This window comes from Plectropomus leopardus, chromosome 11, assembly GCF_008729295.1.
Source record: "Plectropomus leopardus isolate mb chromosome 11, YSFRI_Pleo_2.0, whole genome shotgun sequence".
In the NCBI taxonomy this organism is placed as follows: Eukaryota; Metazoa; Chordata; class Actinopteri; order Perciformes; family Serranidae; genus Plectropomus; species Plectropomus leopardus.
In genome coordinates, this window is record NC_056473.1 from 32,425,018 (window position 1) to 32,441,589 (window position 16,572).

A 16,572-nucleotide genomic window follows, 5' to 3' on the forward strand; every position below is an offset into this window, starting at 1 on the left:
ACAAGTTTGTAAAATAAAATTCCCTGACTCTTCCAAAATTATTTATGTGTATCTAGTTTTCAGAAACCTTTCTAGGCCTGGAAATAGCTATTTTCAAATTCCATGACTTTTCCAGGATTTTCATGACTGTATGAACCCAAAGATAAAATGTTAGGCGTGGATAACCTTCATAAATAGATTATTCTTTTACAAACTTAAACACCAAAAAAGATCTCCAGTAAAAGCAGAACAGACACTGACCTAACTCCAAAAAGTACCATCTCTAAAATAGATCAGTGGGGCCTCTTACATAATCATTAGACACTGCAGACGTGACCAGAAGACACTCAAGCCTCCCTGATTGATTTCTAAAAGGCTCCCGTCTCACGGCTTGCTACCTATAATGAGCCCCTCATGCTCGCAGCACAACCAGATTCCTTTCATCTCGGGCCTTTTGTGATCGAGGCGCTCCACAGGAAGTGCTTACTTGCACTAGCGCCCTTCTTACGCAAATGTGATGTAAGTTAGGTTTCTGACTACAATCCTGGCAGGCAGGTCTGTCAAAGGAGGAGAAGTGAGTCACAACTCTTTCTCACACACACATGTAGAAAAACACACTTCAGGAGAAGCACCCGTCAATATGCCGAATCCTCCTTAAATTACTGTAAATCAAAGAAATTAGTTTTTCTGTTATGATTGTGTTATTTTCTACACAACTCTCAAAAAAGGCGAAATCGTTTCACAGAATTTAAGTTTCCGAAAAGTGAACATTGCTTTAACTGAAACAGGACTCATGAGGTTTTAGTTACTGAAACTAATGAAACCCTCTTGGCAGCCGCGCTCACTTTCACAAAGCTCTTTTTCTCACAGTAATCTCAATTATTTGCTGTGCGTGGGGATGTTGTCGGAGACGCAGAGTCAACGCTCTTTGCCTCCTTTTTGGAAGTCGTCTCTGTGAGACAGCAGAGCAAATGGCTCAGCATTGTTCCTCAGCCCACATGAGCGCTCCGCTCGACACCGAGCACAACAGCTCCACTGAGGAAATGCACATTCATCCTTCAACCCCGAATAAAGAAAAAAACCCTTTTCCTCATATTCCAGCCGTCACAGACCAAAGAATACGTGACATCGTCGAAAAGCCGGACGCATGATCGCTGTACACAGGGTGTCATCGTCGAAACAAACACGCAAGTCGAGAGAATTTCTGTATAATTCACCCACTTTACTTGATTCAAAAGACAAGAATTAGCATTAACATTATCTTCCACTGAGGTCTCATTCAGCTTCCTGTCATAAATACACAGCAGACTATGGTTTACTAAAAGGGCAGCTCATGATAAATGACACCATTCTGAGTAATGCTCTCACTTTCTATGTTAACTAAATGTGCAGCACATATGTGACGTTTAACTGATGGCTTAAAAGCATCGAAGTGCATAGTTATCCTACAAAACATTTCCATTAGTCTGAGGGTTCAGGGTTCAGGGTTTGGGGTTTAGGGTCAGGGGTCCTTTGTGACAGCCAGCCCCGGCAGTCAGTGACTGTTTGTGTTTGTTTTCTTGAAGCAAAACCAATAAAACATCTCCTACACCCTAAAAACAAATTATTTGCCCCAAAAACAAAACAAAACAAATGATGCATGCAATGAGTACACTACATTTTATGCATTTTATACACTCTATTTTTACACTCATTTTTTTATTCATATCACCTTATGTTATGTATTCTGAGCATCCCATTTTTATCCTTTTTTTAGATCTTATTTTACATGTATTATTAAGTAGGTTTTATCCATGTGAAGATGCATTCTATGTATTATATTCTGATCTTAATTTCTTTTTACATGCAAGTTTTTATAACGTCTTTACATCTTCTACGTCTTTTTATGTAAAGCACTTGGTGCATGTAATTTCTTTGTTGCAAAGCACGCTGGGCTGCATTTCTTCCTATTTTTATTGTTATTACTGAGTTAGGAGAATTACCTTCTCTTCTGCAATCACAGGCATTTTTAAGTAACGCTTACTGAATAACTGATATTGAACACACAAGTTTTTAAGAAAATGTCCTTTGCGTTATAATTGTTTGGCCTGCAGGTCTCTAACACAACATCCTAGCTGTCTGAATTTCTGCAGGCATCTTAAGTGAAGGTGGAGAAGAGTTAAATTATCACACCAATTTCATTACTTTACCACAAGTTAAATTTTGCTTTAAATCAGTTAACACACATTTAAGCTTAAACTGCACACAATTAGTCATCAAAATTATGTTTGCAACTTAAAATGTTTTTTTTTTTTGTCCTCCAACCATGCATTTATTTCGGCGGTGGTGATAGGTCCATTGAATTATGTTGAGTGTACGCTTGTGAGATCCTTCGAAAGATTTTGCTGTAAAACAAATAGTGTAATAGCATTAGGCAACAAAATTCCAGTTTACAGTATATCTTTGAGTGCAGACGCCTCGCATACACAGTAGTTTGAGAACCACAAGATTCACTAGTAAAAGCTAGTAAATACATAAGATAAAGATAAAGATATTGATTAATCGTTTCCAGGAGGGGAAAAGCGATATTGTTTGTTTGACCAATATTTTGTGGGGGGGCACATAAAGTATATTTTGAAAGTCAGGCCAAGGGCCATTTAAAATTGGTTTAAGGGTCACAATTGGGCCCCTGACCAGACATTGGATATGCTTGGGTTATTTGAAATTTTCAAAAGATTGCTGTTCATTATGATTATGACCTTTTGATGTTATTTTACTGGACAGTATTTGAGAGTCAGCTCAAATGTTATCAGAACATTCATCATTTCCTCATAATTATTTATTACACACTGTAAAAAAAAATGTTTTAACTTATGTTAACAAAATGTCCTGGCTGCCTAAAAAATTAAGCTGACTGAATTTGAAAAGACAAGTTGAGGTCATTTTTTATGATTAAACTTGTTTTCTCAAATTCAGTCAACTTAAAAATTGAAGGCAGCCGAGACACAGACATTTTTAAGTTAAAACAAACTGTTTAAACATACATTTTGCATTCTGTTTTAAAATGAGTTGGCATAATTCAACCAGTTATGCTTTAAATTTGGCCCACCTTAGAGTGTGGTGTTTTAATTTGTTGGCCCCTTTTTTAACTCGGAGCACCTGGCCCTCTGAACGTCTCTGCACGGTCTGGTTTTGCTTAATTCCTGTTCTCATAGAGATGATTTCCTGGCAATCACTGATGGCTGCTGTTGACTGGCCAAAGTTCGAAGGCTGCCTGTTTCCCCAGAACAACCACAATCAATAAAGAATCACTGGTTCGTAAAAAAAACTCACAGCACGCCACATTAAACCACATCAAGGAAATGTGATCAAAAATACACACCCTCCCAAACAGCACATAGTTATTTCACCAGATGTTAATTAAAACTGTGAATTCTTTCAAATATACACAACAGACCAGCACATAAAGTCAAAAACAGTGTTTGCTATCACTCAACCAAAAGTCTAACGTTATGTCCGACCAATGCAGACGCTGACTAAGTGCACATATAACATCAGCGGTTTCATAATCAATAGAAACCCACAAAATAATAACAAAAATAATATTCTCACATCTAGTTTCCTTATTAAACAGAGAAATACAGCTGTGAATTCAACTTTCTCTCGGTCGCAGAAGACTTACGAGTTTTGATTGCTTCGTTAACGCATCACAAAACGCACGTCATTCAAACTCAACAGAAACAAAGTAAAACTCACCCAAACGGATGGACGGTGTGACATCGGGTTGTTTTTTTTAGCAAGCAATCACTTTGTTTCCAGCAGCTTTTGTGCCACTAGAACTGTTTATTTAAGCCAAAAAATGATCTTCTGCTAATCGTAACAAAGTGTATTTTGTGCCCTATCCTCATCCCGTTTACCCTTTAGAACCTCGACTGACGTCAGTTTTGTTGTGCTGCATTCAGACGCCTTTTTCAAGCATTTACACCTATGGAACCACAGAAAATTGGTTTTATTTCTTTTGAAGGTATGGGGAACGGCAATGAGCAACTTAGCAATAAATGTCCAGAAAATGCAGTAAAAATTATTAAAAGGTAGCGAGAAAGTGACAGTGAAAATTAGATGTAGGGAAATTATTAGATATTATTTTTTTTTAAAAAGCAAAATTGTCCTGAATTTTTTTTTTATTTATTTATTTTAAAAATATATTTTTAATTTTTTGCACCTTTTTCTTGTCTCTTTTTGTTTTTTACTTCTCAGTTTTTGCTTATTTTCAGGTAAATTTCTTAATGTCTTGCTAATTTGGGAGGAAAGTTAAGTTGGTTAAGTTGCTTATAGCCTTCTTTACATGTTTTTGAAAGAAATCATGCTGATTTGCGCAAGTTTCAAAGGGTTAACCACAACATTTTTAAAATGTAAAGTTCAAATTATATATATTAAAGCATACAAATGTTACATATCCGTGATGTACAGAAATGTACAATGGTAGGCATGGGTTGAGCTGCGCCTTAAAAAACTACCCCGTGTTTGTCTCCTTTTCTGGGGCTGAAGTAAGAAAAAAATATCACAATGTAGTGAAAGATGACTCACACACAGAACAAAAAAAATCTGGATTTCAAATATCTCTATTTAAGATGTCGCAGGGCTGTACAGACAGTGAAAAAATGTACATAGAGTGCAAAAAATGCAAACATTTCAGTCCAAGTTTGACTTTCCTCGGTGCAGAGTGAGACATGCATACTGTAACAGTTTTAGCACCATAGCACTTTCTGCATTCTATGCACATTTGCAAATTTTTTCACTGTCTGTACCTGCAACATGAAAAACAGATATTTGAAATCCAGACTATTTAACTAAAATATGTGCCATTGAAACTGCAATTTTTGATCCCACAGCCATCAAAGCACGAAAACATGCATTGTATTATTCTGGGTGTCATTCTGGGCTTTTGCCTCGAAATTTTAAATCTGTACTATTTTCCACTTGATGACATCAGTTTTTTGGCATATAGAGAAAATGCATGCTGTTTCCATTAAGTGCAGTCACAATCAATGTTGCTGCAAATCACTGACATATCTCAGGCTGTGATCATCCAAAAAAAATCTACTTAGCAATTAGTATATTGAAAATAATTCATTTTTTGGTTTTTTTTCCTTCTTTTGTCTAAAAAAATAGTGGCATCATGACAAAAACCTGGCATTTAAAGGGTTAAAATTCCAAAAAAAAAGAAAAAAAAGAATATTTCATTTTTATGATTAGGACTGATGTTGGTTTGAAAAAATTACCTCAGTGAAAGTAAAAAATAATATTAATGTATAATATTTTTTCAAAGCACATGTTGTGCACAGAGCGATACGAGTGTGTGTAATATCAAAGAGGGTCCAAAGGGTTAAATTGTCTCTGTAGTTGGATGCATAGAAAGCAAGTTTGGTGCACTGAGTTGGTATTGTGACTTTAGTAGCATTATAATATTGTACTGTAGGGCCTCTGTTGATCCCCACCCCTATTTGATAATGATGCTCGAAAGTGAACAGTAATACTGATCCTGTATTATGTGTTAACAAACAGGAGCTACATTTAAGCAATCAGCCATCGTGCGGTTTTACCACAAACCAGTGAATGCAACTCGCTAACATTAAGCAAAAGAGCCAATAAACTACCAGGATCATGGATCAGATCAGTGGATTCATGAAGCAGCATGCTGTGTTTACAGCTATGCGGTTGCCATGAGGGAACTTCCATGACATTGTGCCTCATGATCAGGTGTTATCTACCCAAGCATGTCTCACAGATTCATTAATTCACAACAAAATAACCTTTCAGTGCATCATTGACTTATATCATCCTGTTACACCCATAAGAACGAGCACAAGCTATCAAAAAAGGGCCTATAGGGTTTAATAATATCTGTTTTTATTATTCTTAAGGTCGTGTGTACGACTAATTGAGCTGAATTATTGAGATTTCTGGCATAAATCTTTTGTAGACAAGCAGGTAAACCACGGTCGGGTGCACCAACCCTCAACCACGTCCACTTTTCCTCAATAATAACAGTCTTCAAGACATCACACACTGTTGTAAGCACACCTCTAGCTCGGGTGTGATAGGCAGACATCCAAAAAGCCTCTAACAAGGTGTGTTGATAAAACAATGGGCCTGGCTTTGTGGAAAATGTCAGCGGTGTTGATATTAACAGAAGGGGAAATAAAGGCTTCTATTATTTTGTCATTATTCTGCTGACTTACAAAATATTACAAATGGTTACAGACATGGCTCCCTTTTGTAGTTAACTATATATATATATATTCATATTTATATACGTGTGTGTGTGTGTTGGTGTGTGTGTGTGTGTGTGTGTGTGTGTGTTGTGTGTGTGTGTGTGTGTGTGTGTGTGTGTGTGTGGAGTTAACCCTTAGAAACTTGAGCCAATTGGCTTGATTTGTTTCAAAACTTTGGAAGAAGGCCATAAACAACAAAAGAAGTAATAACTGAAAAAAAATTGCAAGAAATTAGTAAAAAGTACAAGAAAATTACCTGAAAAGAGGAAAAAAGATTAAAATAAAATAAACAAATAAATAAGGATAACAACCTATTAATATATTTTTTCTCTTTTTCCTAGACATTTTCTTCTGGCTTTTTCAAAATAATTCCCTGAATCTACTCATTACTTGCAATTTGTGGAACATTTCTTAACCAGTTGCTCATTACCTTTTTTCCTTGTGTTTTTTTTAAAAACATCGCATCAGTTTGCTCCAGGCTCAAAGGTTTAAAAACCTGTGAAAGGCTTCTGAAAGCAGCACAAAAAATGTGACGCGGCTATGGGTTTCTAAGGGTTTATGTGTTGAAGATACAGGATAGAAAACAATTAGGATAATTGTATGTTTAGGGAAAATAGATCCTAATTTCCTGTTATATATATTTGTTTGGTTGTGCTGCTGTCAGGATGACCAAGTAGAGTCAAAGTGTCTCTTCCTTTGCTTTTATCACTCAATCAGTAGTTAAAATATTCATGCATAGTAATATTTATGATGACTTACAGGCCTATTGGCATTGGACTTATACACTGAGTAGCCCAGCAGCTGATCAACAGTGGAAATATCCTTTAAATATTTACATAACTTAAGCTAAACCGCCCTGTCAGATTATGAGAATAACAGTATCATTGAAGATGGCACATCGTCCGCTCTGCAGGCAGGTAGCACCACATAAACACCAGTTTGTTATGGGGATGCAGGCTGCTGCAGTAGGGGTTCTCAGCTGGTTTCATGTCACACACAAACAGACCCCCTGCTGATGGGTTTCATTTCCAGGGACTATTAAGAGAAGATCTTTGTTGTTTAATTATTTAGTTTAGGAATTTAAACCTGCTAAAAGCCTCCAGGGGCCAAATAATGATCAGTGAGAGACACAGGGGTGTAGATAATGACAGTGCAGCCGCACCGGGGCCCATGAGGTGAGGGGGGCCCCTGCGACACTGTGTTAGATGAAAGCTTTGCAGAGAGTGCCACCTTAGAAATACCCCTGTGCACAAAAAAAATAAAATTGCTTACTATATCTAGCCATTTGTATTCCCGAGAAAGATAATCTCACCTCTACCATGGTTCTCTTTTTGTTTTTTATAAAATTTCAGGAGAAATCTGAAACAAAATATGATGCTTATTCTACATACACAATAAAAACAACAATGGAATTAAACAGATAGTTTCTTATTTTCTATGGTTATTTTGTCATATAGATATTGCATGCATGTTAATGTTATGCAATGTTATTAACACCTGTTGAAGCGCCTGCTGCATCATGACCTACCATCACTCTGTTGTACATCATGTGACCTATATATAAAAGCGAAAATTTGAGAAATATGGCTGTTTTTGAATCGCCTAAAACATCACCTCATGCGAGTGTAAAAACTTATTTGCGATTAATGGGAATTTTTTGACTTGTTTCCATTATTTTGATAACAATTCCAATTTGAGCAATTTGAAGGTTAATGGAAACCCGCTTTTTGACGCCATAATGCCAACAAGTCGAAATATTGCCATTATCACGATATGAATTTTTCTTTTGAAATTATTTAAAAATTCTAACATTATTATTATGGACGACATGATATGGCACACCCCTTACTAGGGCCCATCATTATAGTGTGCCCTGGGGCCCCTCGGAACTACCTTACACCACTGGAGACACTTCAAGGGATCTTGGCCCCTGCACATGTGTGTGAGAACCAAAAGGCCGCGGGTCACAGGTATGAAAGGTGTTGCATACGGAAGTGATGGGGTGGGGGGGTATGGTGGGGGTGAAGGCCACACCAACAGAAGCACGAGACATGAAAGCAGTGACACGCTGCCTTTTTCCTCTGAACTGCGTCAACAGAGTGTGCGTAATCTCGGTGCGCGTCTGCGTCCAGACAAGAAAAGACAAACACCAAAGTTGCCTGTGGAATGTGAATCCTTGCATGTTTTTTTACTTACTTACTTACACACACACACACACACACACACACACACACACAAAGGCTGGAAAAGCAACTCACGGTGGCCGAGGTCAGGCTGCTGTCTGTGAGCGTGAGGTGGTGCGGCTCCCATCTCCGCAGGAACTTGGAGGTGAGGATCTTGCTGAGGAAGGTGCGGGGGTGTTTGACCACGCATACCTGGATGTCCCCCTCGTGCAGCAGCTTGTATCGCATCCCGCTGCTACTGCAGTGGTGCAGGGACCTCTTGCACGGCCCTGCGCTCAGCTTGGTGTTATTATTCCCCTCCGACATCTCCCCCAGCAGAGGCTTGTTCTCCTCGCACTGATAAAACTGGTTGTTGTGCAGCTCGTTGGCTCCGCCGCCGCCGCTGCCGCTGGTGAAATCCATAGTTCAGTAATCCAACAGTTTATTGTTTCCAAATGTGACTCTCGGAGAAGGGAGGGCGTCAAAGAATCCTACATGTAAATTTTTTAAAATAAGGTCGTTCGGATCGAGCTGGAGGGGGGGTACCTACCTACCCACCGCTTTAACACGACCTGAGTGACTGTAGACACGGCCGAGACAGGCGCAGAAATGCCACGATCAGTGTCTCACGGCAGGATATCCACACGGAGGAAGGTTATCGTGATACAGTGCAAATAATCCACCATTTTCCTCTCCGCACAATGCCCCATAAATTGTCTCCACGGTGCGCGTCTCGCCTCCACCCCCCCACCACCAACGAGCTATTCAATATGTTAGGGCCATGGCCTTATCCATTCCGTCCGCCCCGGTGCCAAACACAGTAATCCACGGCGAGGGGCGCATGGGAATAACGAGAAAACGGCGGAAAATATCCAATGGCGGCGGCGCTAGGCTCCTCCGAAGGGTTTTGTGGTCATTACAGGCTCACTGGCACGGTTTCCTTTTATTCAGTCTTTTCCCCCTATCTTGGTGTAAAGGAGCCAGCACTCTCCGGCAGCGCCGTGCCGATTGGTCCCTGCTCGTTCATGTGATACCGGACTGACGTCAATGGGGAGGCGAGCGGATGAGCCGTGTGTCTTTTGCGCTTGACTGTCTGCCGAGGGCGCACGCTCACCCCACCCCCCTACCCCTCCTTCTCCTCCTCACCTCGCCCCTCTTCCCACCCTCCCCCCTTGCTTACAAAAAAAAAGAAAAGCATGGAGGAGGGCGCAGGGACTTCAAGAGAATCGCTCTGTTTTTTTGCTGGAAGTGATGCAGTCCACAATCCACACCATTTTCCAGGGAAGCAGCGTAGATGATGAGATGATTACTGTTAAGGTGTTGATGCAACGTGTTAATTAAGAGGGAGGAACCGGAAGGTGATGTCACCCAGGTAGGGCTTGGTGGTGATTTTTTGGCCCGCGGGCCAAATCTGTGTCCCGATAGGGTGTCCTTTACTAATTCATAATAAAAAATAAAATGATTCACCCAAGAATTTTTTTGTTATTTTTGCTCACTTTTTGCACACTTATTTGCACTTTTGTTATTGCTCTTCTTAATCTTTTTGGCTTTTTTGTCGTTGTTTGTCCTCTGTACATACTGTACATATCTTTATTATTAATATTGTTATTTTATTGTATTCTCTTTTATTCTATGTTAAGTGCTTTCCTTTGTATATATATATATTTGCATTATTTTGCCTTTTTAAAACAAATATTATATTCAGTTGCTTCTCTTATTTGCTGCTGTAAACGAAACAATTTCCCTCGCAGGATTAATAAAGTTTCTAAATACAATATAAATAGAATAATATAAATAATATATTACAAATATAAATTTCTATTCTATTTTTAGTATACATAAGGTGCATAAAACAGCATCAAAATAAAGCTTGTTTATAAAAAAACAAGAACAAAAAACACAAAACACAAAAAACAAATCTTAGAAATGTTCAAAAAATCTAGAAAAATCTGAAAATCTGAAAAAATGTCCTTAAATCCTGAGAACGTCTTAAAATCTGAGGAAATGTCAAGGAATTCTTGAAATGTCTTTAAATCCCTAAAACCTGAGAAATCTCCTAAAATGTTACAAATGTCCTTAAATCCTTGAAACTTGCTAAAGCTGTAGAAATATCCTAAAATCTGAAACATCCAAAAATCCATTAAATGGCCTTAAACCCTAAAAACATGCTAAAAACCTTGAAACGTGCCGAAGTCCTGAAATATCCTAAAACTGGAGAAACGTCCCAAATCCTACAAATAGTCCAAAATCCTACAAACATCCTAAAAATTCAAAAAATGTCCTAAAATTTCAGAAACATGTACGGGGCTGCTGCAAAGCCAGCTGAGTATCCATGCTTAAAGGGGTGACTTAAAATTCACGTCAAACTCTGGTGCATATATTTATTGAGACTGGGATGTCTGCATGACTGTAAGTCAAACCATAGCCGAATTAAAGTTGTTTTTCCCCTCCCCAAAGCCAAAATTAAAAAAAATAATGCTTAAAAAATGATTTAAAAGGCCTGCACCACCGTCTCCCCTCTCACAAATATAAAAAACAAGTTATGTTTAAATATTCAGACCTAATCTTGTTGTGAATTCATTGTTTGTTTGTTTTTAATTAAATAAAAAAAAATTTAAAAAGGTAATAATGAAAAAGAACTGATCATTTTTTTACCGATGCATTTCAGAAAGTGTGTGGTCTTGAAAATTTACCTCAAAGTCATGGAAAAATCAGGGAAATTTATTGGTAAAAACATGAACCTTGATAGTCTTTTTTAATGCAATCTCAATGTGTTTAAAAAATACTTTATGTTGTCTGAGCACACAATTCCTTTTACCTTTTAGTCTAACACAACCATTGTGCCTTACATACTTCATTTGGTCGACATAGTCACAGTAGTGTTCACGGCCTCCAGCAGCTGTGAGCTGGCAGTCAGTCTCACCAGATCAAGTTTGGACTCAGGTCGGCCGAGTTACTGCAAAGAGAAAGACGCACACCTCGGCACACCCTGGCAGAGATTTATCTCCTTTGTCATGGATACTTCAGCAGGGTGGATGTTGAGCCATTAAAAGCCCCGAGGTCATACCTTCCACCTCAAGAGCCTCAGCACCATCACTCATGGGAAATTCCTCATGTTTCCAGTTACTGAGAAATTAAACCTGGTCACAGAAAGTGGATTTCTTTTAATAGACTATCAGGTTTTTTTTTTAATGCTTCCTGTGCTGTTGCTTAAATGGCGTCACAGATTGATTAACATGATTCCGTCAGTACTTTTTCAATTATTCAGTCATTTTCCCTGCTGGCATTTTAACCACTTCGCGTTTTAAAATCTCCCGTCAAAAACGTCAGTGAAATACATCCATATCTTTATATTAAACTCCAGTTTAGTATTTTAATTATATTTTTATTATACTATGTATTTTATAATACCCAGGGCACATTAATCATTTTTTTCTCAGTTTTTGAGATTTTGGGATTTTTAATGTTTACATACTGCACTGCTCACTCTATTTATTTAATTACTCATTTAATAACTCAGTGTTTTTATTTGTTATAATGTTTTCATTTAATGATCACCCAGACCAGAGTGCTTGATTTCATTCTTTTCTCAGATTTTAAGATTTTAGGATTTTTATTGATTACATACTGTACTACTCACTCATTTATTTATTTATTCATTCAGTCATTTGATAACTGAGTTTTTAAAATGTATTATAATATTTTTATTTAATGATCACAGAGACCTGAGTATTTAATTCTGTTCTTTTCTCGGTTTTTAAGATTTTAGGATTTTTACACTTTCATACTAAACTGCTAACTCATTTATTTATTTATTCATTCATTCATTCAATAACTCCCTTTTTTTAAAAAAAAAATCTTATAATATTTTTATATAATGATCACCAAGACCTGAGTATTTAATTTCATTCTTTTCATGTACTGCAATGGCTGAAATAACAATAATCTATCCTTGAATTTCAGAAAAGTTGGGACATTGTGTAAAACGTAAATAAAAACAGAATACAGTGATTTGAAAATCTCTCTTGACCTCCATTAACTGAATACTGCACAAAGACAAAATATGAGTGTTAACTTTATTGTTTGTTTGCTGTTGTCTTTTTTGTAAATATACACTTATATCAATTTGATGCCTATAATGTGTTTTAAAAAATGGGACAGGAGCAAAAAAAAAAAGACTGAGAAAGTTGTGAAGTGCTCAAAAAAGCCAGTTTGGAACATTTCAAGCCCGGTACAAAAAAAAAGGTCTCTAGGATCCTTCCTTGACTCTGAGAAACACCCTACGAGTCAGATCTACCCCTCGTTCCTCCACCGCTCAACCCTCTCGCCCAAATATTGACATTTTAGGGTCCAAAAAACCAAGATGGTGATGGCCAAAACGGCAAACCTAAGGTTTCAAAACAGAAGTCCACAAACCATGAGGTGACAGTTATATTCAGTTATACAAAATACAGTTTAAAGATATCAGGCCAACATGACACATTTTAAAAAAACACTGACCTGTGTGGTTGCACCTGCTGCTGCACAGCTGATAGGTTGGTAATCCTCCTGCACACGGTAGTTTTTTATAGTTTAAACTTAGTCCCCTCATTTAATTTTGTTGACCTTTTACCCTCATGCATATAGCATTCACATCAACAAACAGAAAAAATGACGACACATAGATTTGTTTCCTACATTGTTTATTTCATTTTGGCAGTGCCTTAGTTTCTATTTGTAGTGCACTCATTTAGTAAACCTTCGCACAGTGGTTTAATTATTCCAGATTTTAAGATATTGTCTCTCATATTTGTGCCTCCTCAAGTACAGTTTTTTTTTTGTGGCATTCACATTATTGAAAATTATTTTAAACAAACAACAGCAACTTTTTCCCTCCAAATAATATCTCTATTTTATTTAATACATACTATTTGTTTGGTAGTAACAATTTTTTTAAATTAAATTAAAGTAAATTAAATTTCATTTCATTGGTTACAACTTAGGTTTTTACTTTTACTGGTTTATTGGTTTATCTATTATTTGACCTTTTTTCTAAATAATACTATTTATTAGTTTTTCTCATATGTTTTTCTGATTTTATTATATTTTCATTTAAAAAAAATAATTTCATTCATATGTATTATCTTCTTTTAATGGTCTTCTTTTAGTATTATTATTTAATTAAATTTTTTACATTCTTTAATCAGTTCTGACACGTCTGTCCTTTTATTGGTTTCTTCTTCATTATTCTTAATTATTATTTTAAGAGTTTTTAGTTTTAATGGATTTGAATCACTGTTATTGCAAGGTGGCGGCTTTGTTTTGTGCCTGTAACTTGTACCTTGCACTTTGTCCTTCCACCTTGAATGAAATGTGCCTATATAAATAAAGTTTTGCTTGCTTGCTCGTGTCCAAAGAGAAAATTCTATTCATCTTCGTTATATTGAGGTGGTGGCAGCAAAACACAGATGTGTGTATAAAAACCTTGACATTAGGGCAGATAACTATCCCTCAAATGCAAACTGAAAAGTGCACTCCAGGTCACACGTGGCTTATATTTAATACACATGTGGGGGGTGGGGGAGTGATATCATCCTCCAAATGCGGGTGGAAAAATATACTGCTTGACGACGTCACTGTTTGAAACTCCCGGAGGAATGAGCCAGAGGGAGCGAGGCTTTAAAAACACAGGTGAGTGTTGGGGCCAAGCAGCAAGGTGCAACAGCCTGTACTAAATGTAAGTGTCAGGGAACAGAGGATTCACAGCTTCCCTCCTCAAGGGCCCCGAGTCTCAACAACAACCACCTCAGTGTCAGCGCTGAGATTTTCACCTGGCCCCCCCTCTGGGACTTCCTGCAGTTCTCCTAAAGCCTTTTTTTTTTGTTCCACCCACAATCTCTCATCATCTGACTCCTTCCTGCCGCATCACCAACCAGTCATCCAAGTCAGTGTTGTTCTGGAGACAAGTTACGACTCGCTGACCGGCGCGCTGGCAGGACTATCTGCTGTTGTGTCAACAGTCAGTGAAGGCCAAAGGGGAAAGAAGTACAGCACGAATGACTGATTATCAATAAAGCACGGACTGTTTGTAGGAAAGAAAGCCCTAAAATGTAATCAAAGAGACATTTTAATGGGATTCTGTAGAAAATAGAAATTAATTAATCTCTTTTATGTGTTGAATGATTTGACTGCAGAGAAAAGAAACATACTGTGAAGAGACACCTGACTCTGCTAGTCAAACCATTAACTTTTTATTTTTTTCCCTTTTTCTTCATATTGTTGATGCTTTGATATTGACTTTTTGTGTCTTAACAGTACTTTGTACAAAACCTTTTCAATAATATGTCAGTAATACTAACAATAAATTTCTGAACATTGCACTTTAAAAAAAAAAAAAAATGTTGATTTTTTTGTCAATTTTATAATAATTTTTCACTTTTTTTTTTTATTTATGTTTAGTGATTTCTAATTTTTATTATTCTTTATCTATTTTTTAAAATGTATCTATTCATTTCTCTAAAATTTTCTAATGAGTGTTGCTCTGGTGTCTTTTAATTTGCTCTGTGTGAGGGTTTTTAATATTTGTGAAAGGCATCTGAAAGCAGCAAAAGAAACGTGATGTCACTCCTGGTTGGAAAGGGTTAAGCAAAAAATGACCAATGGATTTTGAATTTATCTTTTTTAAGAACAATAAAAAAGATTTTGTTGTCCTTGCTCAAGATTTACATAGTCTTGCTGTTCATAAAAAAAAAGCCAGTGGAGCAGATTTTAGACCACAATGAGCAAATCATCTGAAACTATGATGCATATAGACTTTAAGCAACGGTGTCTTTTCTGTATTGACACACAGAGAATCACTGATTAGTTTTATTTTCAGCCAAACACAGTTTCTCGGGATAAATCTGCATCAAATCCCAAGGTGCCATGTCAGCCACCCCTCCCCAAATCAGTCACAGGACTCAGGTTAGCTGGAATCCAGAAGTGGTCACGAGAGCTGCTTACTTTAACCAAATTACTTCCATCCTGGTCATGCTACGTAGTTCTGTTTGTTAATCCCCGTCTAGACTTCTCTTGACCAACACATGTACAATTTATAGTGCTGGTGCATTTTGGTTTTGCCCAACTTTGTATTTCTGGCAGAAAAAAAACCCCCAAACAGACATGAATAAACTTGTTTTGAGGAATGGTGAAAATATCATGTCATATCAAAACTTAATGTGAGAAAGTTAGTTGCAATAACACAATTTTATATATTTTTATATATATTATATATATTTTTTATATAACACTTTTCAAATTCGTTTTAATTAATGTGGAAAAAATTTGTAGGACCAATGTCATTTTTATGAGTAATCAACTTAAAATGTGTGCTCATTATTATGGTGATTAATTGACACTTTAAAATTTTAAATAATGTAATATATACTCATAAAAGTTGTTTCAACCACTTTTTTCAAATTATTTAAAAGGAATATTAAAGTATTAAGTGTGTGCTCATTGTGGTTTTGGCATTATTCTGTTGTAGTTTTTAAGTTTTGTGCATTTCTGTGTTTGAATACATATTGTATCAATTTTACATTTTCATAAAAAGTGCAAAGAAAGCACATCTATGATCCAAAACTGACAACCCCCCGATTTTAAGGATCCTGTATCAGCTGAGGCACTATCGAAACAACTTCAAACTTTTGAGTTTTTAGCCTCACTGCTAGGAAAATCAACTAAACAAAAATGGAGTTGCACATTGATAACTAATTTGCAACTGCTTAACACTTTACATGTTTTTAAAAAAAATATTTTTCTATATTTTATTTTATTTATTTTTGTTCTATGTCCCTTTTTTAAATTTTATTTTGTTAATATCATTCAGTTTTATTGCCGTTAGACCTCCCTATGAGCTGAGTCATGAATACATTTTTGAAATGAATTTACTTTTAGATGTGCTATTGAAAAAAATACTACCAAATAAATCTTTTTTTTTTGTATTTTAAGTAAATATAGAACTTTAACAAGGTTATCATCAGTATTCCTTTGTACATCATACAGTTTAGGATGGGCAGTAATAAAAAAGCTTTAACAGGAAATACTGTTATTTATTGACCAAGTCTAGCTCTCAGAATAATTATCATCACTCGGCTGCATCCAAACAAAAATAGGAAACAAATGGGATATGACATATCGGTGACCACATCGGTGTTTAA

At 36.6% G+C, this 16,572-nt stretch overlaps 1 protein-coding gene across 1 annotated transcript in view; it reads right to left on the bottom strand.

Moving 5' to 3' along the window:
- The window catches only part of LOC121949770 (c-Maf inducing protein), a 57,139-nt gene extending 47,677 nt beyond the window's left edge, over positions 1–9,462 (bottom strand). Inside the window, 1 exon segment of the mRNA XM_042495532.1 lies at positions 8,492–9,462. Within this exon segment, the coding sequence (XP_042351466.1) occupies positions 8,492–8,818 (327 nt within the window). The 5' untranslated portion in view covers positions 8,819–9,462.
- Between the last annotated feature and the right edge of the window lie 7,110 nt (positions 9,463–16,572).